This window comes from Notamacropus eugenii, chromosome 7, assembly GCF_028372415.1.
Source record: "Notamacropus eugenii isolate mMacEug1 chromosome 7, mMacEug1.pri_v2, whole genome shotgun sequence".
Taxonomy (NCBI): domain Eukaryota; kingdom Metazoa; phylum Chordata; class Mammalia; order Diprotodontia; family Macropodidae; genus Notamacropus; species Notamacropus eugenii.
Genome location: NC_092878.1, coordinates 132419347 through 132444822, shown reverse-complemented (window position 1 = coordinate 132444822; position 25476 = coordinate 132419347). Strand labels below are relative to the sequence as shown.

Genomic DNA, 25476 nt, shown 5'->3' with positions numbered 1-25476 from the left:
TAAGGCTAACATGAATGATATCTCAGAACACTCTTTTATCATTTTACCTATAGAGGTACAAACGCTGTTCTGATATTCTTAACCGTCTTTCAAAAGCCCTTAAGGATCAATTAATCAATCAACACTGAAACCACAGAAGAAAAGAGCTCAAGCTCGTCTAGCAATTCAGCTCCATAGCTTGGACTCAGAACTCCAAAACAGCTCAAGGAAAGTCTGGGCAAATTAGCATAACCACAAGGGTAATTTTATTTCCAAAAGCCACCTTACTAGTTTTGTTGCTACACTCCTACAAGGATGCCATATGCAAGACCCTAAACCCAACTGTATCAACTAAAGGATCACAGTGTAAATGGCACTCAGTGATGGGGAAAGGAGCAACAATGCTCTAATTTTAGCACTAAGAAACACGCATGAGTAGGGGTGTGACTGCTCACTCTTGGGGGACTCTACTGTGTCAGGGTTCAGAAGCAGATCACATTTCTTGCTTCAAGCCCACAGAGCTGTTTAGAGCATTAACTGGAGTTAATCTCTTTACATTACTTTTGGGAAATATTGAAGGAATGAAAAGGGGAAGAGGGCACCACCTTTTTTTTATGTTGGTTTCAGAGATTTTCCTAGAAGCAAAGCAATATGATTGTCCCATTTCCGGCCTCAAACGTTTCCCATCTTACCTAAAATCAAATCCTGAGCTATTTTTGGCACATGAAGCCTGTGCTTTAGCTGCATTCCCATGTGCACTGAATTACTGAGTGAGAGTCTGCATGACATTGAAAATCCTCTGCAACTTTTTGTGGCTAGAATAGAGTGTGTGAGTGAGTGAGTGTGTGTGTGTGTGTGTGTAAGTATACACACACACACACATTTATATAAAAACCAAGGTTAAACTCTCTCTGACTCTGGATCTCTACTTTTAAGTGTTTTTAGTTATCTGTCTTGGAAACGGCCCTCCCTCACTCAAAACAAAGTCAAGTGCAAGTCATGTCATAATTTCTCTGATGGCATGGTCTTCTTCGGCAACGAAGGACGAACACACATGCTTATATTTATGTGCTCAAGGCCTTTCTTTTGCTTTAAAACAACTCAGTCTACACGATAAGTCTTCGACTCAAGCTTTAAAATAAAATTATTTTGGAAGTACACAGCAGAGAGCAAAAATAACTTAGAAGAAAGCAAAGCAAAGATGGACATTTTCCAACACAACGCAGAGTATTTATTCTATAGGTTTTCTTGAAATGGAAACTTATTGCTATATATTTTGAATTCTCTCATGTTCTGCTGTACACATGACATGCTTTTTTCCATCTTCTTTTGCATTTAAACTTATATTATGTTCCTTTTTCATTTCTTTATTGTGTATTTAAGTTTTAGTGTTTGTCTAAAATTTTTAAAAAATAAAATTATTTTTGGAAAAACTCAAGATATAAGAATTGTCATGATGCAGACAGAGTAAGCCAAGAGATCTGGGCCTTGATTCTATCTTCACTGCTGAGGTTAAAAATTAACTGAGCCATCGTTTCATCTAGAAAATGGAGACTTTGGCCTCTATATTTGTTAAAGGCCCTCACAAGTCTAAAATTCAATTATTCTAATTCATCTGCTTATGGAAAATCTGGTGATACCAACTTTTTAAATGCAGAGAAAAAAAAGTTGTCTGCATCATAAAAATCATGGTATGAATCATTCTAACCACCACCATTATATATGTCCACACGGCTTAAAGTCGTACAAAAGTTTGTTTATAGGATAACACTTTTCCTATTTAAAAAAAATCTTCCATTTCACTATTTCGTGAATTGATTTCTGTTCTTTCTTGACAGGAAATTATTCTTCAGGAAGTACTGTACGTATAATAGATGGCTATAGTTTGGGTTTACCTTATGTAGCTTAAAAAAAACTGCAAGTGCAGATTTTTGCAAGAATTGAAGTAGGGAAAAAATAATCTTTGGAATTTAGATTGCTTCTTTTCTCACTTCCTTTTCATTCAGATATTTTTGGCTTTAAGGCAATATTCCTGAATAAACAGAATATTGTTTTATAAAGAAAAAGAGTGGAAAACAAAATACTATTTAAAGAGTGAATTTACAAAGCAAAATAAGATCAGACAGTAGGAATCCATTTCCAGATATTAATATTTTTACAAGAGATCAATTCTAATCAATAGCCTTGGAAAAGAAACTTCTCACCACCACTGATGACCACACCAGTCCTTACTGGGTCACTGGAAATCAGAAGCCCTTTGCACTCACTGGACATCACACTTCCAGGTTCCAGACTCAACAAAGGTGTCTAACAGTCACTAAAGAGTAGAAGGATTCAGATGTCATTCTTCCTTCTGCAATCTTGGAAAAACAAAGCAGAAAAGGAAGCCCTGACTTCATTTTCATCTGCAAGATGATCACAAAAAGCCATGGGGTCACAAAAAATCTGTAGTCAAGCTATATGAACTCCAAAGTACACTGATCAAGCAGTCAAAAATTATTACATTTTTGGTTGACAACTAAAACCTATCAAAAAAAAACCAATCAGAAAAGTTGCCAGGCTTTGCAATCAGAGGCATAAAGAGGTTCTTAGGGATCCTGAGTGTTAATCTTGAATAGGATTTTCTTCTAGCTTCTGTTATTTTGAGGTTTTCATGACTACCACAAAAGCTGATTATTTTTACATTGCATCATAAAGGGAACATTAAAAATGTAAAATAATATGGTAAAACAACCGCCTGGATATTAAATTGAGGACAGAGTTCATATTAACATGTTGCACCAGGATACATCTACCTGTGCATTTGATTAAATTACAATTCACAGGCACTCCTCACCATTCTATTTCCATCTTCCTAATAGGAATATTTCCATACTGAAATGTGCTAGAAATGACTAGAATGAATCATAGTATCAGGGAATCTGATGGTTGGAGGGACCTCATGGAACTCCCAGTCCAACATATTGAAAGAGAATTCTCACCATAATGTACCAGACCAATGGTCATCCAGCCTCCCATCCCACAGCCTCCTGAGGCAGACCACTCCATTTCTGAATACTTCTAACTGCTAGGAAATTTTCCTGACAACAACCTTAGGAGGGATTGGCCCCTGGGTAAAAGCCAATTGACTTTCAGCAACTCTTCTCACTGTATCTTTTCATTAGGATAGCACCCAGTATGTCACTTGTACACTATTTACTGGCTAAATTCACTTTGTACTACTCCCTGTTCCCAGCACTTATCTGTCAGTGCACATCTTGAACTTCCATTAGAGTATAAGCCCCTTGAAAAACAGAACCTGTATCATCTTTGGTACTTTTAACCCCAATACCTAGCACAGAATCTTCACCTTAATAAGCACCTATTGGTTTACTGATTTGTAAATCCTTCCCTACTTATCAAGCTCATTTCACAGAAGCTATTTCTGTCTCAAACCTTCCCTGATTCCCTCAATTCTATCACTAGTACATTCATATAAGAACCCACCCATGTTTTACTGTATTTAAATTAGGTGTATATTCTCTTACGCCTCACTTTGCTACCCAAGATTCCCTGAACTTCCAAATACTGGGAATGTCTGGTCTCATCATTGGATTTCCAAATCACGGTGAAGTCCATTGCAAAGAGAAGGCACATAAAACTTGTTTGTTAATTACAGGTGAACTGAAAATACTGAGGTATGAAAGCACTTACCTAAGGCATCATTTTGTTCCACCTGCACCCAAACCCCAAGTTCTATCAACCTGGTCTGGAAGACTCCAGATTACTTGCTCCTGAACTTGGCTCTCTAATGCCACACTGCATGAAACTGCCCCAAAACAAACAAGCTGGCCAACTGCTATATTATTGTTGGCAAAGGCCCGAAATTTGCTCCAAACCCCTTTACAAATGAAAGCCAGATGCCTAAGCACAATACCAGATGTCTTCTAAAGTGTGTGGCTCTGATAGATTAAATTGAGCATAGGAAAGAGATGAAATATTTATGAAAATTAAATTTGTAAGATGGATGTCAATAATTTTAATTTTTTTTAAATATAGAGGACCACATTCTTTATGCTAATGTGTTAGGGTCCAAGAATAAATATTTTTCAGAAAGTCACTATGAGTTTATATTTCAGGCAATGTGCTTGTGCTTTATTCAAATCATTCAGTCCAAAAATTAGTAGCAGATATCTATTCCACGATAATATACTTAAGAACTGCATGAAATCTTATGATTTGATAATCATCTGAAACTCTCTTTATTTTACATAGATTTTCATTTGGACAATGGCAAAATGGATAGTGTCATTTTAAATATACATTGATAGTTTGTGCAAACAATCAGCAAGCTTTTATTAATGTACCAGGAACATATGTTAAGAATATGAAAATATAAGTAGAAAAGATTGGCTAAGGAGAAAAGACAACTTGTTCAGCCAACAGAATTCAGTTTTATCCTGTCCTTCTTAAGAAAGGATAGACCTCCATGTGTAGTTCATTGCAAATTCCTAAAGAGCTTCAGCTGATTTCAGATGCACAAAATAAGAGATACTCTAATGGACTTCCAATGAATTACTGCTTAGCTCCTTCATGAATATTTCACACAAGTGCTAATATTTAACATTTAAAAGCAGCAAACTGCTCTCGCTGCTTTAGTTTCTTTTAAAATATGAACAAAAAAGTACAGTTCCCTTGTGATGCGATGAGAAAAAAATTCACTTGGACATAATAACTACTGAATCAAACACAGGGTTGAGATGTATCCCCATAAATGCATCAAATTATAAATTCACAAAATGCTATTTAGTGCCACCCAGCTAACTTTCTGCAATTACAAACAATATATTTCAGGGTTAAAATCTTCTAAAAAAGAAAATGAAGTGAGGCATTATGCTTTGGCCAAGTTGGTGACTATGACCATTTCCACAAGTCAAGCAACCAGATAGATAATTCTGAGCATAATTTAAAAATAAACCTAGCCCTTGTCCTGCCAAAGAAGAGTTCTGTGGGGCTTGGCATGTTTTCTACATGAGGGGTAAAAAGACCTTAAGGGCACCTGACCGTATTCGACTCTCACGCTTGGCTGATATCACATCAATGTAGCTCGAACATCAGAGGTTCCGCCATTCGAGCACAGGGAGTGAATGTCACCACTGCCACCCTGTTTCCTCATGAGCCAATACAATTTTGCCAAAACACACAAACTCCCACTAAAATTGAGAAGATGTGAAGATGGCTACAGGGACACTATGTACCACTAGATAATGCAGGGCAGTAAAACAAGGCCCCAAAGCCAACGTTCAGCATGTGCTCATTAGCTTTTTGAGTCCCTCTGTTTTATCATGCACATTAATTTTTCCTGGTCCCTAGATGTGGCTGCCAGGATCATTTCTAAAAGTAAATAATGAGAACTGATCGGATGAGAGCTTTGTTCTGATAGCCTCAAAATTATGTGTGCTTTTAAAAGATCTCAAAGAGGATTTTTTTTTCATGAGAAGCAGGGTTTTGTAGCCATCTGTGTATTTTATCTATCAGGCTAGGTGCTAGGTGAGAAAAACAAAATAGTTTATACAGCTTCTATTTTTGAAATGCTTTAAGGTTTACAGAGTACTTTTCTTGTACCTGTACAATGGTACAAGCAATATTATCCCAAACTCACTTAGGAGGAAACTGGGCCTCAGAAAGGTTAAGTGACCTGCCCAGAATTCCAAAGCTAGTTCGTGTCGGAGCTGGCAATTAAACCTTTGTCTCCTAATTCCAGGTCTGGCCCTTGCTCTGATTCACCATGCTGCATGGTCCCTTGCACCTACAGAGTTTGCAATCTACCTGTTTTCTAAACTTAAGCTAACATTTGCCATGGCAAGTCTTTCAAACTGGTATAATTAGGATTGAGGTATACTGCTCCCACTGCCTTAAATTTCTGTAGCACCTCTAAGAAATGATGAACAGGAGAACTTCAGAAAAACCTGGAAAGACCCATATGAACTGATGCTGAGTGAGAGCGGCTATACAACATGACTAATGTGAAAATGTGTTAATATATAAACCTATGTAAGATTGCATATTGTCTTGTGGAAAGAAGGGGGAAGTAGGGGGATAAAATTTAAAACTTACAGAAGTGATTACTGAAAACTGAAAACAAATAAATTAATTTTTTAAAAATTTCTATTGCAGCCCTCTCCCCAAGAAGTCAAAGTCATCTAGATTCAGTTATATTCAAAGCAAAACTCAGAGACAAGAAAGATGCCCCTTAAAGCCACTGACAAGATTTTAATACTAGGTGGTACAGCAGAGTGAGTTATAAAAGAAAATAAAGAGTTGCTAATAACTAAACAGCCATTAATGTATCAGGTGAAAGTACAGAGATAAAAAACAAAAAGAATGTCTGTATACAAAGCACTGGGGAGACAATATGAGTATTGAACCAAGGTCTTCATATCATAGGCAAGGTCTCTATTACCCACACCACACTGCTTCTCATTTCTACACCTTTCAATATTAAAGATGCAAGTCAGAAGCTTTTCTTGGAGTGTTCCTATACTCTATAGAATACAATATAACTTGATAACAACATTTTAAAGCTGGGAAAATTGATGTGGAAAAGATGAAAACAATCAATATTGGGAGTAGAAAGTACAGATCTTTTAAATCCTATCCATGTCACCCCAACTATGATGGTACACTTTGGTCATCACAATAAAAGTAGATCAGAGAAGCAGAGTAATGAAATAGATTTTAAAATCTCAATTTACTTAAAATTTTAGTATGCTTAATGTTAACACCTATATGTAATTCCTAGCTACATTACAGAACTTTCCAAAGGCATTCATAGTTTACACTTGACAACCCTATTGGGAAAAAAAACGAACAAAAAACCTTTGGAAAATGCTGTTCCTAATTTAAACGTGGTCATTAACAAAGATATGCATTTGTGAATCAAAATATACTGCGAGTAATCATGTCTCTTCACGATAGAATGAATTTTCTGTGTCTGCTAAGGTCTCATCCAACTCTCACATTCTATGATGCTTTCGCATCTTTAAATCTCTGGGTGACTTAACACCACAGCTATAAATGTTACCGGTTTTTAAATATGTCTACTCAGCCAAGAGCTGAAACAAATCACTATTTATATCTCTGTGTTAGCAACAATTTGATGAAACCATACATATTCTGTACTCTCATTTACACAGGACTGAAGTGGATAGCCATTTTCTCCCAGGTAAAGCGCTAAAAAGATCATGTTTCTTACATCTGTGCCACTCACCACAAGTTGCAGTTACTGCCAATTAATAGCCAGAGATTAATTGTTGGAAATGCCACATAATAGCTGAGCAGAAAACTTTTGAACACACAACCACAATTTAAACAGCTGTGTCTGTCTAACAGTTCAGATTTTCAGTATATTTTGCCATGTTAACTAGGATCACTTTACACTAAAAATAATTACCTAAAAAGGATGTCCAATGGTAATATTCTAATTTTCATTTTGAAATCACACATTGAGGCAGACTAATAATTATCCCCAGGTGACTGGAGTCCTTATTTTTCCCTGAATTGACTAAACAAAATAAATACATTTCTTAGGATTTCAAATCAATTTTGAACTGTAATAAGTAGATTAGAAGTAAATATAATAGGAAAATATAATATTTTAAATGAAAATAAATTTAAGATCCTTAAAGACTAAGTATGTTGGGAAACCTTTTTTAAAAATTCAGAAACTCAATCCTTCATTTCCTTTTCCATCTCTTTTTCATGGAACTATTCTCGGTTGCTCAAATAAATATTAGGGTAAAGGATAAGAATCTGCCCATAGTTCTGATGTCCATCTTCTTTCTATGATAGCTATAATCTCATCAAATCAGTCGGCTTGACTCTTCACACATAATTGCACAGATGCACCACAAGAAAATCTCATTTTGTTGATCCAATGAAAGTAGGATATATCTTATCTGAAAAATTCAAACTGTGGTGATTCCTTCTCCCTTGACTTTATATCCCCAGTCAATTTCGTGTGTGTGTGTGTGTGTGTGTGTGTATGTGTTTGTCCTTTGTTGCCAAAGAAGACCATGCCATCAGAGAAATAATGACATGACTTGCACTTGACTTTGTTTTGAGTGAGGGAGGGCTGTGCAGGTCACCAGCCTCACTTCTCTTCCAGACCCATCTGAATCCAGTGACCAGATATTCATCAGGATGACTGGAGATGACCCAGGATGAGGCAAATGGGGTTAACTGACTTGCCCAATGTCACACAGCTAGTGAGTGTCAAGTGTCTGAGGTGAGATTTGAACTCAGGTCCTCCTGACTCCTGCACAGGTGCTCTGTCCACTGCACCACCAAGCTGCCCCCAGGAATATTGTTAAGAAAGATCTGAAGAACGAAAATAACCTCTATCCACTGTACTACCCAGATGCCCCAATTTCCTCAGTAGAACAACAGAGAGGACTGTTCTTTCTCTGAATGGGTTATCTACCTGACACTTTTCAACAAAACTAAATTCCTTCTGAAGAATTTAAATAACAGTGATAAGAAGGAAAGGGGACTTCTTTGCAGTTCCCATCTTACTTGATATTTTAAAAGCATCACATCTGAGTCTCAAAACAACACTGCATTCGGAGAAGGCAGTAAAATGAATTTTTCTCTTCCAATAATACATATATCCTTACTTTCTCCTTTTCTTTATGAGATATTCAATATTTACTGTACTTAAATTTGCTTGATTCCAATTATGTGTAGAGTTCTAAGTTTAAAAAGAAATAAACTCATGAAACATCGGCACAAATAGCTAAATTTGCCTAGTGACTGTAATATAAATTCCTTAAAGCCATTGACAGGATTTCAATACTAGGTAGTACAGCAGAGTGAGTTATAAAGTGAAAACAAAACACAAATAATATAAACTATTAAGTGTAAGTATTTAAAAGAACAAATCTCCGCATATTGCCCTCACATTTCTGTCACTTCCTCTAATATACCAAATTTTATTTTTTCATTCTCATTTATTGTCCTATTGATTTTAGTTAAGAAATATTCTATTCTTCTAGATCTGCTTTTTTCACCTTGCAGCATATATGTGTATGCATGTATACATATGTATGCACACACATATGTATGTATACAGAGACACATATATGATTTTATATAATTTCTTTGCATTGCTATTTACCAGACATGTCTTGTAATAATATACCATTACATGGATCTTATATAATTTATTTCAAAATTCTTCTGTAGTTGGACACTTAAGAGTTTTTAGTTTCAACTGCTACAGTTTTTTAAATATAACTTTCCCCTACACCCTAAACACTTTTAAGACATAGTGCTAAAACAGAATTATTAGCTCAAAAGGGATGATAATTTTTACTGTAAACTCTCAGAATGCTGTTAAAAACCTTCTAAAAACAGATTTTTCGCAGGCACTGAATGAATCTATATTCTGTCCTGCATTTCACGGGTTCCAGCTGTTCTTCCCAGTTTAGTTGTTATAAAATGGTACCTCAAAATTATTTGTATTTACAACTTTTCAATTATTATGGAAGCTTGACTTTTTTTTTTCAAACGAGGATTAGAATTTACAGTTTTCTTTCAGAAACTGTGCATATACTTGCATTCTTTATCTGTTGTGGACTGTGACTACTATCACTTTATTTTCATAATTATATATTTTAGATATAGGTTTTTCAACCACATTTGCTCTAAATATTAACCCAATGCATTATTGTCTCAGAAGTTCTGATCCAGTGTAAGTGATTACTGGCAAAACGACCCCTAAAATTGAAGGCATACTAGGAATTTCTTCAATAGATACAATGTTTTATGCTCACCCATCTTAGTTACTGAATCTCCACTTGAAATATAAAATCTTGTTAAGTTCACACCAAAACCAACAAAATTCAGAGCCTCTAAATCTATATCTCCTTTATGTTCTTTTCTCTAAATATCTAGTAACCTGTCATCATAGAAGAAATATGGTTTGGGTTAGTTAAAATCAATGGAGTGAAACTCAAAGGGAACGAATCCCAACAGGCACAGATTGACTTAGAAAACCACAAATTCACATCATCTATGTTGTAGTGTTTTTTTTATTAATTTTGTTAAACATTTTTGAATTATATTTTAATCTGGTTCTCCACATAGTTCTCTATGAGATTTGGCTTTGAGTGATACCTCTGACTAAAATGACCTTGATCTATCATTCAACATTCAGATGGAACTGCAATATTTACTTGTTCATCCATGTTCCCTCAATTAGAGCATATTATTATTCCTTTCCATATTATAAGGAATTCCACGATTTCTACTTTCAGAATGCTGAGGGCAGTGCACAGAACCTTTAAGAATCTGAATTCAATCAAACTTCAAAAAAATTGACAATACTTCAAATTCTCCAAAGTTCATTTCTCGCTCAACTTTCCAAAAAGGTGCAATTGGGTTAAACAGGTTAGCTATAGTTTTAGGGTTTCATTTTGTTAATCTTGGTCAGTCGCTTACTTGTTGTATGGCTGTGGCCAATTTACAGCGTTTCTGAATTTCAGCACTTCTATGTATCAAAAAAGATCAAGCAAGGTCAGAGAATCATCCACAGAGTGATCAGAATGAATTTGACGCCTTGTCTTACCAAAACTCATTTACATTAATTGAACAGTTGTTCAATTAATGTTTTGTCATTCTAATCATTAAACTCAATTAAATTCATTTCTAGCAAACTCTTCTTGTTTTTCAGTTAGACAAAATTCTAAAATCTGGGAACCCTCTAATTAAGAAAAAAATAGAAAACCCTTCTGAAATGTGAAATGATTACAACATTTTACCCGTAATTTTCCATTCTGTAAGTAATCTAAAAAAGTATGAGAATGTGTGAGCTGTTAGCTCAATTCAGAAATATACTTGTGCAAGGATTTTTGGAAAAAAATATTAATACCAACAGGGGGTGCTAAAGGAGAATGTTAAATTGTTCCTAGATATCTGCAGACTTGTTACTAAAAGCAATTTTAAGACCTCAAAAGTAACCCAGTCTAACAGGCTCACTTTACAAATGAGAACCCTGAAGCTCATGGAGGTTAATTGACTTGGATAAGGTTTCATGAGGTAAGGTAGTCAGTATCAGAGTCACAAGAAAAGAAACCACTGACTGTAGATTGGAGGATCTGAGTTCAAATCCTGCTTATGATGTTACCTATGTAACCTTATTCAAGTCCCATCATCTTCTTGGGCCTTTGGTTCCTTCACCTATAAAATGAAGAGGTGAACACAGAGACCTCCAAGGACCTTTCCAGTCCAAAATTTGTAATCCTCTGAACCAAAGATCTACATTACATATTTTAATCCTCATTTCCTAGAAAGTAAATTCCTCTCCTAAAAAATGTCATGTGCTCATGTCTTAGGAGGGCTACATTAATACTTCTCAAAGAAAATAAGTTATATCAGTGCCTTTCTCCTCAAATCAATTGTGACTAATAACTCCTAATAGAACTCAGAATAATTGTCAATATTTTAACAGCGATAAACCACTTTCAAAACAGTCATTTGAACTTCATTCATTCATTGAATTTCATTCAATCACTTGAATAAAAATCTTATGAGGCAGGTACCTCAGGTACTATGATTCTCATTTTATAGATAAGGAAACTAAGGCTCAGAGATGTTTAATGACTTTTCCAGGAGTGAGAGCCATACACTTGGGACAAGAGGGTCTATGTTCAATGACTAACTCTGCTTCCCCTGACTCATGTGACCTTGGGAAAACCACAACTGCTCTGGGCTATTTACCAATCTGTGAAATGAGGGCACTGGATTAAGTGATCTTCAAGGTTCCTTCTTACTCAACATTAAGTGAGATCTGAACTCAGATCTTCTTCAGTTCCAAATCTAACACTTGATCCACTTTGCCATAAAGCCTCTCAAGGAAGCAACCAAGGCTCTATTTACCAATACCAGGTAATAATAAGAAAGTTAGATATATAAAATTTGTGACAGGTCACAAAATGTGGTATTAAATAAACATAGGTAATTTACCACAATGAATATGAAGGGAACAGGATCCTGTGGAATGAAAACTGGCTTTGGAATTGGAAGAGTCTGATTTCCTATCCCAGTTCTACCATCTGTGATGTCAAGAAAAATCACTGGTGAACCTCACTTTCCTCACCTATGAAATGAATTCATTAGACAAAATGACCTCAATTCATTGTGGGGTTTTTGGCGTTAACTGTGTAAATTCTGTGTTTACAATATTCTGGCACACGGCGGGGCGGGCGGACACGGTGCCAGGGGACTGGTGACAACCAAGATTTTAGTGAATATTTATTTGACTTCACTGAAGAACAGACTCTTGGCTTACCTTCCAACTCTACCTTGATTGCATCTGCTCAGGAAATTTAAAGTTAATTTCATTTTAATAGTACTTTAAAGACAAACATATAAGAAATATTTCATGATGGTGAAAAAAAGATTCTTTCCCAAACATTTGCTATTTGGGTATATCTGTTCTCCTGTGTAGATAATCAAGAGGTAACTGATTGGTTTGGCCTCTAGAAGAATAATCCAAGCATCTCCCATTCAAACGATAATGCCTTAACTGGAAAATCGTATTTATCTCCTCAGAAAAGTTTGGCTTTTTAATTCTTGAGAAGTTCTGAGAAATAACTTTGAAATGAGTTAGAAACAAATGTCAGTTGCTAATACCTATTATTTTTTCTTATAAGTAGCAGATCTGAGGAGGCTCTTTCAATATCCTTCATATACTACACATGCCATTGTACAGTCAATGCATTCCAGTCTTGCTCTGCAGAGACCATTTACTGCTGGCCTCAATTACATAAAGCCACTGTGTCTACTTCCACCCACATCACTCCTTCACTGCACACATTTATTGCAGACTTCTGCACCATGGCAAATTGGCTTGCTTTGAAACTGCAAAATCACTCACTCTTATAATATAACTCTTTCATTAAAACTAAAAGAAAATCATTTCTTGCTTCTGTTGATTGGACATAAATACATTTCTGCTAAACAGACTATTAGGCTAAACTTACTCTTGAAGTTGAATGAAAATTCAATAATTACAGTGAATGTTGTAAATTACTGTCAAAACAACTGTAAAATTACATGATTAAGAACCCATTAAAATACTAAAAATGCAGTGTTAAACTATGCTAACCAAAACGTATCCTCTAAAATTGTCAAAATAAAATTGTCTTCCACATGCAGGGAATAAACTTGATACTCAAGGCACTGAAACAGATTTTTTTTTTAATTGCTAGGGGAAACAGCAAATTTTCTTTCTCTAAATCTCTTTAAAGTTCTTCTAGGAAAGGCTACTTAGAAAGTTCTTTTCTAATAGACAAAGTAGTAAAAATACATTACTGCAGCAGCAGCAGGGGGCTGGAAACTGGGCACATTTGAACTTGTGTCCTGAACTTTTTCTTGCGAGCTAACAGCCCTTCCCGTGAGATGCTAGCTCGGCAGCTGGGCAAACCAGAACAGAGTATACACTGGATCTTCTTACCCCTTGTGTGCATGGACAGCAGAATGAGTAAAGAGAAGTGAACATGAAGCTGCCAGTTTGGGTCTTCCAGCCACCCCATCGCAGCAGAAGAGCAGGGGGTCCTGCTTCCTTGCCGGCCAAGCCGCCCTCCCGTTGGCTGCCGTGCCTGTTTTCACTGATCCTTCTTGGCTGCTGCCCCTCTTGTCAGATCTTCCGGCCGGCTAGGCTAGCCTGCCAGTGAGCCTGAGACGAGAACGGGAAAGACAAGCCTATTACAAACTGGTTCTGTCACCACCTAGACCTCAGTGGATCACCTCGTGAGGAAGATGACAAAAGCTGGACCCACGCTGAAGCAAATTCCCCAGAAAACAGGACAAGCTAGCTGCCCCCATGCAGAGCTGTGGACACTGGAGGCTTCAGTCTGGCAGGGATTTAACCAGAGTTTAACTGCTTCAGCTTTCTGTACTGGAAACATCAAGGCTACCCCTCCCCCAATCTTTCATGTACCACATGTAGGGGACCTAAGCATGCCCACCTCCCCCCTCCCAAGCTGTGGAAGGAACTGCCTAGAAATGCTCTCCTTCTGCAATGTTTAGTGGGTGCAGGAACTTTGATTCCAGGAAGAGAAATAGACATTTTTTGAGGAAATTATGCTTCCTTACTCTAAATAACAACAAAAAAAATAACTGATACTCATTGTTTTAAGGTATAGCCCTTTTTGTCTTCTTCCCCACCCCCCCATATGTGAGAATTTTTAAATGAGGGAGCCAGTGCCTTCAGACTACGTAGTGACATGCTAAAGCTTCGTTCCTACTTAAAGTTACCTTAAATAATAAAATAATTCAATCAGGAGTATCCCTTTTGACTAGGCATAGGAGATAACTATGGTTTGATACTCACCGTAAGTTACTTGTTTTAAATGGAAAACACTGCATACAATCCCCTGAATTTAATCATTCAAACTACAATGTGTATGAGAACAGATTATTTTTTGAGATTGCAATTGTGATTAAACTTCTAAATTATCTAATGACATCTTCCTATAACTGTATTTTAAATAACATTTGAAGGATTTTTTAAACTTTTTAAAATCCAAAACTTGTTTTCATTCTTTCATTAGGCACAGTCAGTAACAGACGACCAACAAGAAACGCAAATAAAATTCAACGTCACCATTGACAGACACAAAGTTATCAGCAAACTGAATCAATTTAATTGGGGAAAGATTTACACATAGAGAAAAAACGTCATGCTTCAAGTATTAAATCTTCATATCTTCTCTTTACTCCAATATGTAATTCATATTTTATAGTTCACTTGCTCCATACCAGTGTTCTCACGTTTTTAAGAAATCTCATGTCTCCCCCCCAGTACACCAACCCAACTAAATAAATCAATAAATCTGTTGCCCTGAACTCAACAACACAACCTCTTAAATGTGATTTTTACAACTGCCACCATCATCTTAACACACTCTATTTACACTCCCAAGAGAACAAGTTTAATTAAAATCAAATGTTCACAAGCCAACCAGGAAATCTACCATGAATACATTCTGACTTAAAGACATCGCATTTCATTTCATACGTGATAGAAGGTATAGACTCACTGTCCAGAAAAAAATTCGGAGAAAAGAATTTTTTTAATGACTTAATTTGTCAGTCTGCCTTCTGGCTAGGAAAGGGTTATCCTGGCGCCCATAATAGATGTAAAAGAATAGGAAAATGCAGCGAAAAATCCAGATTGCACTTAAAAGGAGAAAAGACACACACTGATGATCCAGATGGCCCCTAGCAATTTCAACCTATCCATGACTATAAATACAAATGAATATAAAGGAGTTAATAGAGGTCCGAATAAGTGGAACTGAGGATTGATCCAGACCTGGAAGGATGAGTAAGTTTTGTATAAATGGAGAGGAGGGAAGAAAGTACCCTAAAGGGAGTGGAGGAAGGAGCAACAGGGCAAAGCTGTGAATAAGCAAAGAACTGTGAGATAGTATAGAAGCAACTTACTGTAGCAAATGGCTAAAATTATGGTGATATTACTAGTGTTGGACACGAATGAAAAATGACTGATGAACAACACTGGACATTTCAAATGAATGCCCCATAGACATCTCAAACCCAAAAAAGAAAAGAAAAGAAAGAATTCGCTATGTTCCTCCCCAAATCTGCCTTTCTCCCAAACTTCCCTATTATTGCTCAGGGAACCACCATCCTAGTAACCCAGGTTGGTCCTTGACCATTACTATCACTTATTCCTGACTCTACCTCATACAGCCAATCAACCGTCAGGTTTTGCGCATTCTAATTCCACAGTTTCTCTGTCATTTATCCTTTACATATTCACACAATCCTCATCACATCTAATCTGGACTGTTGGCTCCAATCAGTTCTAACTCTTTCAAAATTCTCCGATGTCTAGTCCATTATCCGTACCACCGCCAAAATGATATTCCGAAAGCTCAGAGTGGACCATGACCAAAGAAATCCAATGGTGGCTCTCCATTTGCCCTAGCATCAAAGCAAACCAATCAAGCCCTGTGTTTGGCATTTAAAACTTCACAATCTGGGATCAGACTTTCTATCCCAGCCTCATTTCACACTGCTCTCATAAATTCAATGGCAAATCCACAGTGACATTCTTTCTGTTCTTTATATATGACAGACTATCTCCCTTCTCCCTGCCTGTGTATGGGGCTCTCCATCCCTGGAATGCCCTCCCTGCCCTCTTAGAATCTTTCCTGGCCACAAAACAATTCTTGCAACACTCTACATGAAGCCTTTCCTGATTCCTCCCAGTCATTAGGGTAGCCACACACAAGCGCAATTAAAAACAATGATAAAATCTGTGGTTTCACTGGAGCATGTGGGGAGAGGGAGGGAGAGGGAGAGAAAGGTAGAAGAGAAGAGAGGGAGGGAGAGAGGGAGGGAGAGAGAGAGATGTGTGTGAAGGAGACAGAGGGGAGGGTGAAAAGGGAAAGGGTGCAGAGGAAGAGAAAGGGAGAAGAAGAGAGAGGGAAAGAGGGGAAGAGGGAGGGAGAGAGACAGACAGACAACGGAGAGAAAGGGAGAGGGAAAAGGAGGGTCAGAGACAGAAACTTCATTTCATATTATGGAGAAAAGCCTGAAATACTGGGAAGTAAGTAGGATCATAGACTTAGAGCTGGAACCAATCTAATCCCATCATTGAGTAATTTAGGAAAACTAAGTACCGAGCATTTAAGTGACTTGCCCAGGATCACACAGATAACGTCTAAGGCAGGTATTAAATCTACCTTTTCCTGAATCCAAATTCAATGTCCTTTTCACCACAGCATAGAGTTAAGCGGACTTGACCGGGATGTGGTAGTGATGAAACTTTAACCCAGCTCTTCCTGATTCCAAGGTCACACAGCTCTTTAGCCTCATAGGCTTGCTTACACACACACACACACACACACACACACACACACACACACACACACACACTCGTTCTCTCCTTCTTTCTTCTCTCTCACATACATGCACAAGCACACAGGTAAAAAGCCCAACAGTAACACTGAAGCTAAGACGTGGGTAGAGTATACAATGTCAGAAACAACAGTCAGAGGTGCACGTCTGGAAGTCATACTTGCTGTGTGACAATACTGCCGATGAGGTTTTCTGGGCAAAAATCACTGGAACAGTTTGCCACTTCCTTCTCCAATAGATTAAGGCAAACAGAGGTTATTGACTTGCCCAGGGTCACATAGCTATTAATTGTTGTCTGATACTGGATTTTAATTCAGGTCTTCCTGAGTTTAATTAGGAGAACATTTAGTGCTGAATTTCAAAAACCTTCAGAATACACTTAACAAATTAAGGGAAAACAACACAAATGTGAATTTTTATAATTTATAGATACATATATATGAATGCACAGATAAGCGTCTATAAAAAGTATATACATATATTTGTATCTTTTGTTTTTGTCTGAATAAACCTATTGTATGCCCAAAGTTTTAGTGCAGCTTTAACCTGTAATACTGCACTAAGACTTTTGGAACACCTTGTATGTATTTGTATATGCATTTGCTTTCTCTCTGATACAATTCCAACATCATCTTTTAACTGTATCTCCTCAGCTCCAATAAAACTGCCTAAATGGTGCTTAATAAATGCTTACTGATTTACTGCAGATAATAATTTAAGTGTATACACTGTTATCACAACTACCTTGTGACATAGGCACTTGTCACCTGATATCATTAAATCCCATCGTTTCAATTATCATCTCTATGTTTATAATTCTCAGATCTACTTCCAGAGGTAAACATTTTCCTAACCTCTAGACTTGATCTCCAACTATTACACATCTCAAATTGAAAGTCCTGTAGATATCTTCAACTCAATACGTTCAAAACCAAACTCATTATCTTTCCCCACAAACCCTACTTTACTTAACATTCTCATCTCTCAAGCTCACAATCTAGATGTCATCCTCAACTCCTCACTCTCACCTCCCATAGCCAATCTGTGGCCAAGGCCTGGTGATGTTATCCTTGCCATCTCTCTCTTCTCTCCTCTGTCACTACTACCAGTATAGCACAGGTCCTCATTACCTTACCTCTAGACAATGGTAGACGCTGCTGATTGGTTCCTGCTACAGTCCATCCTCCATTCAGCTGTAGAATTCGTTTTTCTAAAGCTCAGATCAAGATATGTCAGCCTATCACCTCCAGGACGAAATGTAAAATCCTCTGCCATTCAAAGCCCTTCACAACCTGGCTATCTTTTCAGTCCTCTACCACCTTAAGCAGCTCATGTTCTCTGTGATCTAGTAACATTGGTCTCCTTGCTATTATGTGCATAAGACACTGTATCTTCAGACTCTAAACATTTTCACTGGCTAACCCTCATGCCTGTAATACTTCCTCTCCTAAATTCTCCCTTCTTGCTTCCTTCAATTCCTAACTTAAATCTGATCTTCTGTAAAAGACTTTGCTGATACTTTCAATACTAACTGAATTCAATGCTTTATCTCCATTGATTATTTCCAATTTATACTGAATAGATTTTCTTTGTACATAATATAACAAGAGACCGTGAGCACCTTTGGGGAAGGGATTGTCTTTTGCCCTTCTTTATATCACCAGAACCTGGCAAAGTGACTGGTAGACAGTAGGTATCTAATAAATTCTTACTGACTGAAGATTATCTCCATTTTAGAGACCATTTTTTAAAGCTGGAGTATCAGAGAGGTTAAATGTTTTGGCCAGCGTCACATAACTAGTAAGCGCTTGATCTAGAGCTACAAGTAAGTTCTTTCCTGACTCCAAATCCAGAGCTGTTTTCCAGACTGGAAATTAGTATAATAATACGTAATAATACGTAAATACATAATATAAAATAACAAATGATAAGGATGTGAAACATCTTTCATTCAAAGCTGAAGAGCTGGTAACTTGTCTTGTAGTCAGTGTAGTGTCATTGGAGAAGCTTTTACAGAGAGAATGATATGGTATAAACAGTGTTTTAGTAAAATTATCCTAGCATGAGTTACAGAATACTTCTATACGTGTGTTCAAACCTTGGTAGATGGGGAAGAATACGAACCAATGCCCGATGGAAGCAGGAAAAATGAGGGAACCCTTTCAAGTGACTGAACTACTTAGTTATCTCATTATTTATAAAGATTGAAAAAGATCCTGAGGAAGTAAATGTATGCCGTCAATATTTCCCTCTTACAACTCTATTACCAAACCAAAGTGAGACTTCACTCTGAAAACAGGGATCTTGGCTTCCAAGAAGGCAGAAGAAGCAAGGGAACAGAGGAGAGGAAGGTCTCCAAATATCTCCTCCAACCAATTTCATACAGTGGTTCAAATTGAATTCTGGCATGGCAGAGGCAACAAAAGGTAAGACATTTTTCCAGCCAACTAAGGAGGTCCGATGGAAAGGTCCGTAACACCAGGGTGAGGCTGGCCTGGAGCCCATGTAGATGCAACAGCAGCAGCAGCAAGAGTTTCAGGAGCTCTCAACATAGAATAGTAAGGAGATCAGGCAACTGGTTAGACGAGATTAAAGGGAACCCATGTGCTAGCACTTGGGTACAAACCTGACACTGTTAGGCAACTCCATTACGTATATCCACTTCTAGGTCACAATTCCAGGGCAAACGAGAGCTTAGAGTCATAAGGAATGAGGGTGCTAAGGAGCAGTATCTCTTTGGGGCTCAAGGGAAGAAGGGTCATGAAAGGGAGGATTACTTCTGTCTGCAAGGGATTGGGGACAGTTTGGGGTTAAGGACCAGACGTAGCAATGACATCCCCTCTCCCTGGAAGCAATGAAAACTTCCAAACACCCAGAACTAGCTCAGAAAACAGCAGTACAAAAACAGCCTGAAATGGAGTGACCCAGCACTCCCACATTTGAACAGAAATCAATTTTTTAAGTCCAAAGTTAAAAAAAAAAAAAAGGCTGGAAAAATGAGCAAATAAATAACCAAAAAAGAACCTGACTATTAAAAGTTGCTATGGTGACAGGAAAGATTACGACTCAAACTCAGGAGAAGAGAACAGTCAAAATAGCTACAAGCAAAGCCTCAAAGGAAAAATATATGAACTGGACACAAGCCCAAAAAGAATTCTTCAAAGAGATTAAAAACTTACTGTAAAAATCAAATGAGAATGGTAGAGAAAAATGGAAAATGAAGTGAGAGCAATGAAAGAAAATTATGAAATAAAAAAAAAAATTTAAAAAAAATTCTAAAGAAAATAGCACCCTAAAAAACAGAATTGGCCAAATGGATAAAAAGGCATAAAATTAAATTAATGAAATAACTCCTTAAAATGAAAAACTAGCCTAATGAAAAAAGAGGTACAAAGCTATAGTAATGTAAATAACTCTTTAAAAAACAAAACTAACCAAAAGTAACTAATTTAAAATTAGAATAGGGCAAATAGAAGCTAACGATTTCATGAAACAACAAAAAACTAACAAAAAACAAAAAGAACAAAAAGTTAGAGGAAAATGGGAAATACTTTATTGGAAGAACAACCAACTTGGAAAACAGATCAAGTAAAGATGATTTTAAGAATTAGCAAACTACCTGAAAGTCATGATAAAAGAAGGTCCATGTATAATTTGAAAAAAATTAAGTTTTAGAAAATCCTAGAATCATAGAATAAAATAGAAACTGAAAGATTTCACCTATCATCTCCTGAAAGAGATCTGAAAATAAAAACTCCCATAAACACTATACCAAATTTCAGAACATCCAGAAAGAAGTTATTCAAATACCAAGGAGCCATAGCCAGGATCACATTTGATTTAAAGGTACCATGTTAAATGAAAGGAAGGTTAAGAAGATGATGTTCTGAAGTAAAAAGTTAAGATTACAACAAAGAATAACCTACTCAGAAACTGAGTATAATCCTTCAGGGTAAAAAACAGATATTCGATGAAATAGATGACTTTCAAACATTCCTGATTAAAAAAAAAAAAACAGAACTGAAGAGAAAATTTAACTTTCAAATACAAGACAAAGAAAAGTATAAAAAGGTAAACTTGAAAAGAGAAATGTATTCAAGAAGGTTAAACTGTTTATATTGGAAAATGATACATATATCTTCTAAGAACTTTATCATTATTATGGCACTTCGAAGGACTCTAAAAAAAGACATGAGAATGAAATTATTTTCTGAGATGATCCCAAAAATGGATGGGTGAGAGAAGCATTAGTAAAAGACGAAACACAGAGGAAGAATGACAGAAATTATTTCACATGAAAGGGTGACAAAAGGAAGAGATTTTACAGTAGAAAGGAAAATGTGGGAGAGGGGGCCAATGGTTAAACCTCAATTTCATCTGAATTGGTTCAAAAAAGGAAAACCATACGTACACACATACATCTGTATACATATATACATGTATTTGTCTGGATCTATCTAACCCAATAGGTAAACAGGAGGTGAAGGGGATAATAGAAAAATAAGTGATAAAAGCAAGGCAGCTTAAGGGAGTCAATGATCAGAAGCAAAATGGACTTTTTAAGAGAAAGCGTATAAAGAAAAAAAGAAGACAAAAAAGAAGACGACAGGATGGAGGGAACTGCAAAGTTACCAATCATGACCATGAATGTGAATGGAATGAAGTCACCCATAAAAAGGAAGAAGACTGCAGACTGGATTAAAAACCTGTAATACGTTGTTTACTAAAGACATATACAGACTTAAAACAGGTGGTTAGAGCAAAATCTATTATGTTTCAGCTGAAGTAAATAAAGGCAGGGGTGGCAATCGATCTCAGAATAAAAGCAGAATTAGACCTAATTAAAGAGAAAAGCAGACAACTATGTGTTGTTAAAAAGGCAACATAGACAGTGAAGTAATATTAATGCTAAACACAAATGCACCAAATGGCATACCATCCAAATTGTTCAAAGAAAAGTTAAATAATTTATAGGAAGAAACAGTAAAATTGTACTAGTAGGAGTATTCAACTTTCTTCTCTCAAAGTTAGATAAATATAGCCATAATAAATTTTTTAAAAGAGATTAAAATAATTTTAGAAAAGTTAGATATGATAGACCCCCGGAAAATGAACTGGAAGAGAAAGGAGTATACATTCTTCTCAGTTGTACACTGCACCATCAAAAAACTGATCATTTATTAGGGCATAAAAAAAGCAAATGCAGAAAACCAAAAACATTAAATGCACTTTTTAGACTGTAATGCAATAAAATTACATTTAATAAAGGGCCATGAAAACATACATAAAAACTGACTGGAAACTAAATAAAATAATCCTAAAGAATGAGTGGGTGAAAGAACAAATGATAGAAAAAAAATCCACCATTTCACTAAAGTCAATAACAACAATGAAACAATATATGAAAATTTATGTATGCTTTCAAAGCAGTACTAAGGGAAAAAATTAAATCTCTAAATAAGTATATCATTAAAAAAAGAAGAATAGATCAATGAATTTGGCATGCAATTTTTTAAAAGTAGAAAAAGAATACATTAAAAGCCTACAATTAAATGCCAAAATGTAAATCCTGAAAATCAAAGGAGAGATTAATAAAATTAAAAGTGAAAAATGTAAACTGATAAAACTGAGAGCTATTTTTATGAAAAAAAATCAACAAAATAGCTAAACCACTGATTGATGTGATTTAAAAAAGAAAATCAAATTAGCAGAAAGAAAAATAAAAAGGATGAATGTACCACAAATGATGAAAAGATTAAATTATTATGAATTATTTTGCTCAATTATATGCCAGTAAAACTGACAATCTGAGTAAAAAGGATGAATATTTACAAAACTATACAAGTTTCCAATTAGCAGAAGTGGAAATATAAACCTTAAGTAACCCTATTTTGGGGGAAAAAAATTAAACTAGGCATAATGAGCTCCGTAAGAAAAAAACTGCAGAAATAGACTGATTTACAAATGAATCCTACCAAACATTTAAAGAACAATTCATGCCAATACTGTGTCAACTATTTTAAAAATTGGTAAAAAGAGTCCTACCAGATTCCTTTTATGACATTGATACGATTTTGATGACCAAAGTAGAAAGGTCAAAAATAGTGAGAGAAAATGACAGGCCATTTCCCTAACGAATATTGTTGCAAAAATTTTAAATAAAATACCAGCAAGGAGATTACAGCAAAATATCCCAAGGATCACACACTATTACCAGGTGGGATTTATACCAAGAATTCAGGGCTGGTTTGCTATTAGGAAAACTATAAAAGCATAATTGACCACATTAATAACAAAAACAATAAAAATCATAATTCTATCAATAGATACATTAAAAAAGCTTTTCATAAAATACAACACTCATCCCTGTTTTACAAAACAAACATTAGAAAGTGTAGACATGTTACATTTGAAAATTAAGGTAAACTGAGAAACAAGACAAATTTATTAGTCTAGCAGTAACCAATAAATTGTGTCGATGGCCAAAGACTGTGAGTGAGCACTGACAGGATCTTTCATAACAAACCAAAATCTCAGGCAAGTTAATTTATATCTTATTCTCAGTGGCTATTAATGACATATAGTTAGAATTGAGATTACATCCTTTGGATTTCCCTTTGTGAAATGCCCTTAACCTAGAAACAGGAAAACATTATACATAGTAAAAGCAACAGTGTGTGAGGACTGTTTCTGATAGACTAAGCCCTTCACAGCAATGCAAGGACCTAAAATATCCCAAAGGACTCCTAAGGCAAAATGCCATCCACATCCAGAGAAAGAACGGTGGAATCAGAACATAGAATGAAGCAGACTCTTTTCTCTTGTGTTATATTTTTTCTTCTTTTTGTTGTCCTGGTTTCTCCCATTTGTTTTAATTCTTCTACGCAACAAGACTAATGTGAAAATATGTTAAATTAGAATGTACGTGCAGAGCCCATACAAGATTGCATGCCATCTCAGGGAGGGAGGGGCGAGGGAAGGGGAAAGGAAGGGGGAGAAAATTTAAAATTTATGGAAGTGATTGTTGAAAACTGAAAACAAATAAATTAATTTTTTTAATGCCTTTAACCATAGCCAAGACATGTGATTCTAGTCAAGACAAAAATTTCCAAGCAATGGGAGTGGTCTTCTGGTGATGAGAGTTGTTACAATAGTTTAAATTTATGAGATTTAACCTTTAGGTAAACCAAGCTTCTCTAGAAAATGGATGATGAGTAGGGTTAGAAAGACAGAGGTGATTACCGGACAAAAGCATGACCTTTACACAAGTTTGTCCACGATGTGGGTGATAGGTAAAGTTTACAATGGGAAGGAAGCTTGAAAGTCAATAGTAAATCTAGCAAGATTAAGTGTTAGCAAAATGGAATTATAATCATTTTTAATGGATTTTGGTATATGGAGTCTTTTCTTAAAATGACAATTCGTATCTCTCTCTAAAGGGCAGCTAGTTGGCTAAGTGGATGGAACAGTGGGTCTTGAGTCAGGAAGATATAGTTCAAATCTAGCCTCAGACATTCACTAGCTCTGTAATCCTGCGCAAGTTACTTCAGCTCTATTAGCCTTAATCCACTGGAGAAGGAAATGGCAAATGACCTCAGTATCTTTGCCAAATAAAAACCCACAAAGCATCACAAGGAGTTTGACATGAATGAATAACTGAACAACATCTATTTAAAATCAACAGCAAGTATTGTCTGTAATGGGGCTGTACTTTAATTTTTCCCAATAAATTAAGGGTGAAGCAAGGATATCATTATCTCCACTATTATTTATTATTGTATTAGAAATCTTTGGCTCAGAAGTAACACTATTAAGTCTGTATTCAACAGAGATCAAAAAGGGGGGTGGGGATTGTTTACAAAAGTTCCTTTAGCTGTGGTAAAGAATTGGAAATTGAGGGCATGCCCATCAATCAGGGAACGACTGGAAAAGTTGTGTTTTATGATTTTGATAAAACAGAATTGAGAATATGACTGTGCAATAAGAAATGATGAGTGGGCTTTCCGTGGTGTAACTGGATTGCAATATTAATTGGCTGTGATGTTTCGGCAGTATTACCTCAGAACAGGTGGACCAGTTCTATACCCTAAAAAAAACAGACCCTGCTGGACAACAGACCTGTTCATCTCACCCAGCCAGATTCTCCCCAGATGACAAGCACTCAAGACACCATCTCACGATCAAGAAGAGATTCAAGGTTATCATGACGCAACAAGTACCCTTGTTGCTCTGAATTACCAACCCACCAAGCAATGATAACCGCCAAGGACTCTGGCCCAAGAACCTTTTCCTAAATCTAGGAGACCTCATTCAGGAAGAGCTCAAATATTTGATTCTCTTAACCCATTCTCACAACTTGAAACTTACTCCTTTGCTTACTTACTTACTTACTAAACTTACTCCTCTCAGCATCCAGTCTCAATTTACCTGTGTACCTCTGTACTTGGTAGCAATCAACCTAAAATGGAAAAAGTCTAAAGCTGCCACATTTTTCTAATCCATGTTGTAGGCTATCAAAACTGAAATGATTTAGGGGAAAAAAAGAAAGAAAATGATGAGTGGGATGGT

General features: G+C 36.2%; 1 protein-coding gene and 1 pseudogene across 11 annotated transcripts in view; one reads left to right on the top strand and one right to left on the bottom strand.

Annotated features, from left to right (window-relative positions):
- Nucleotides 1-25476, bottom strand: part of BMPR1B (bone morphogenetic protein receptor type 1B) — a 480264-nt gene that overhangs the window by 114548 nt on the left and 340240 nt on the right. For 8 of the 11 annotated variants that reach the window (XM_072624689.1, XM_072624692.1, XM_072624690.1 and 5 more), the window contains one exon: nucleotides 13475-13696. The exons of 2 other annotated variants lie outside the window; for them this stretch is intronic. In XM_072624689.1, the coding sequence (XP_072480790.1) occupies nucleotides 13475-13553 (79 nt within the window). In that variant the 5' untranslated portion in view covers nucleotides 13554-13696. Of the gene's footprint in view, nucleotides 1-13474; nucleotides 13697-25476 lie in introns of those variants that run through there. One more of the 11 variants, XM_072624699.1, reaches the window with a different exon arrangement.
- Nucleotides 24874-25141, top strand: LOC140513072 (H/ACA ribonucleoprotein complex subunit 3 pseudogene; annotated as a pseudogene).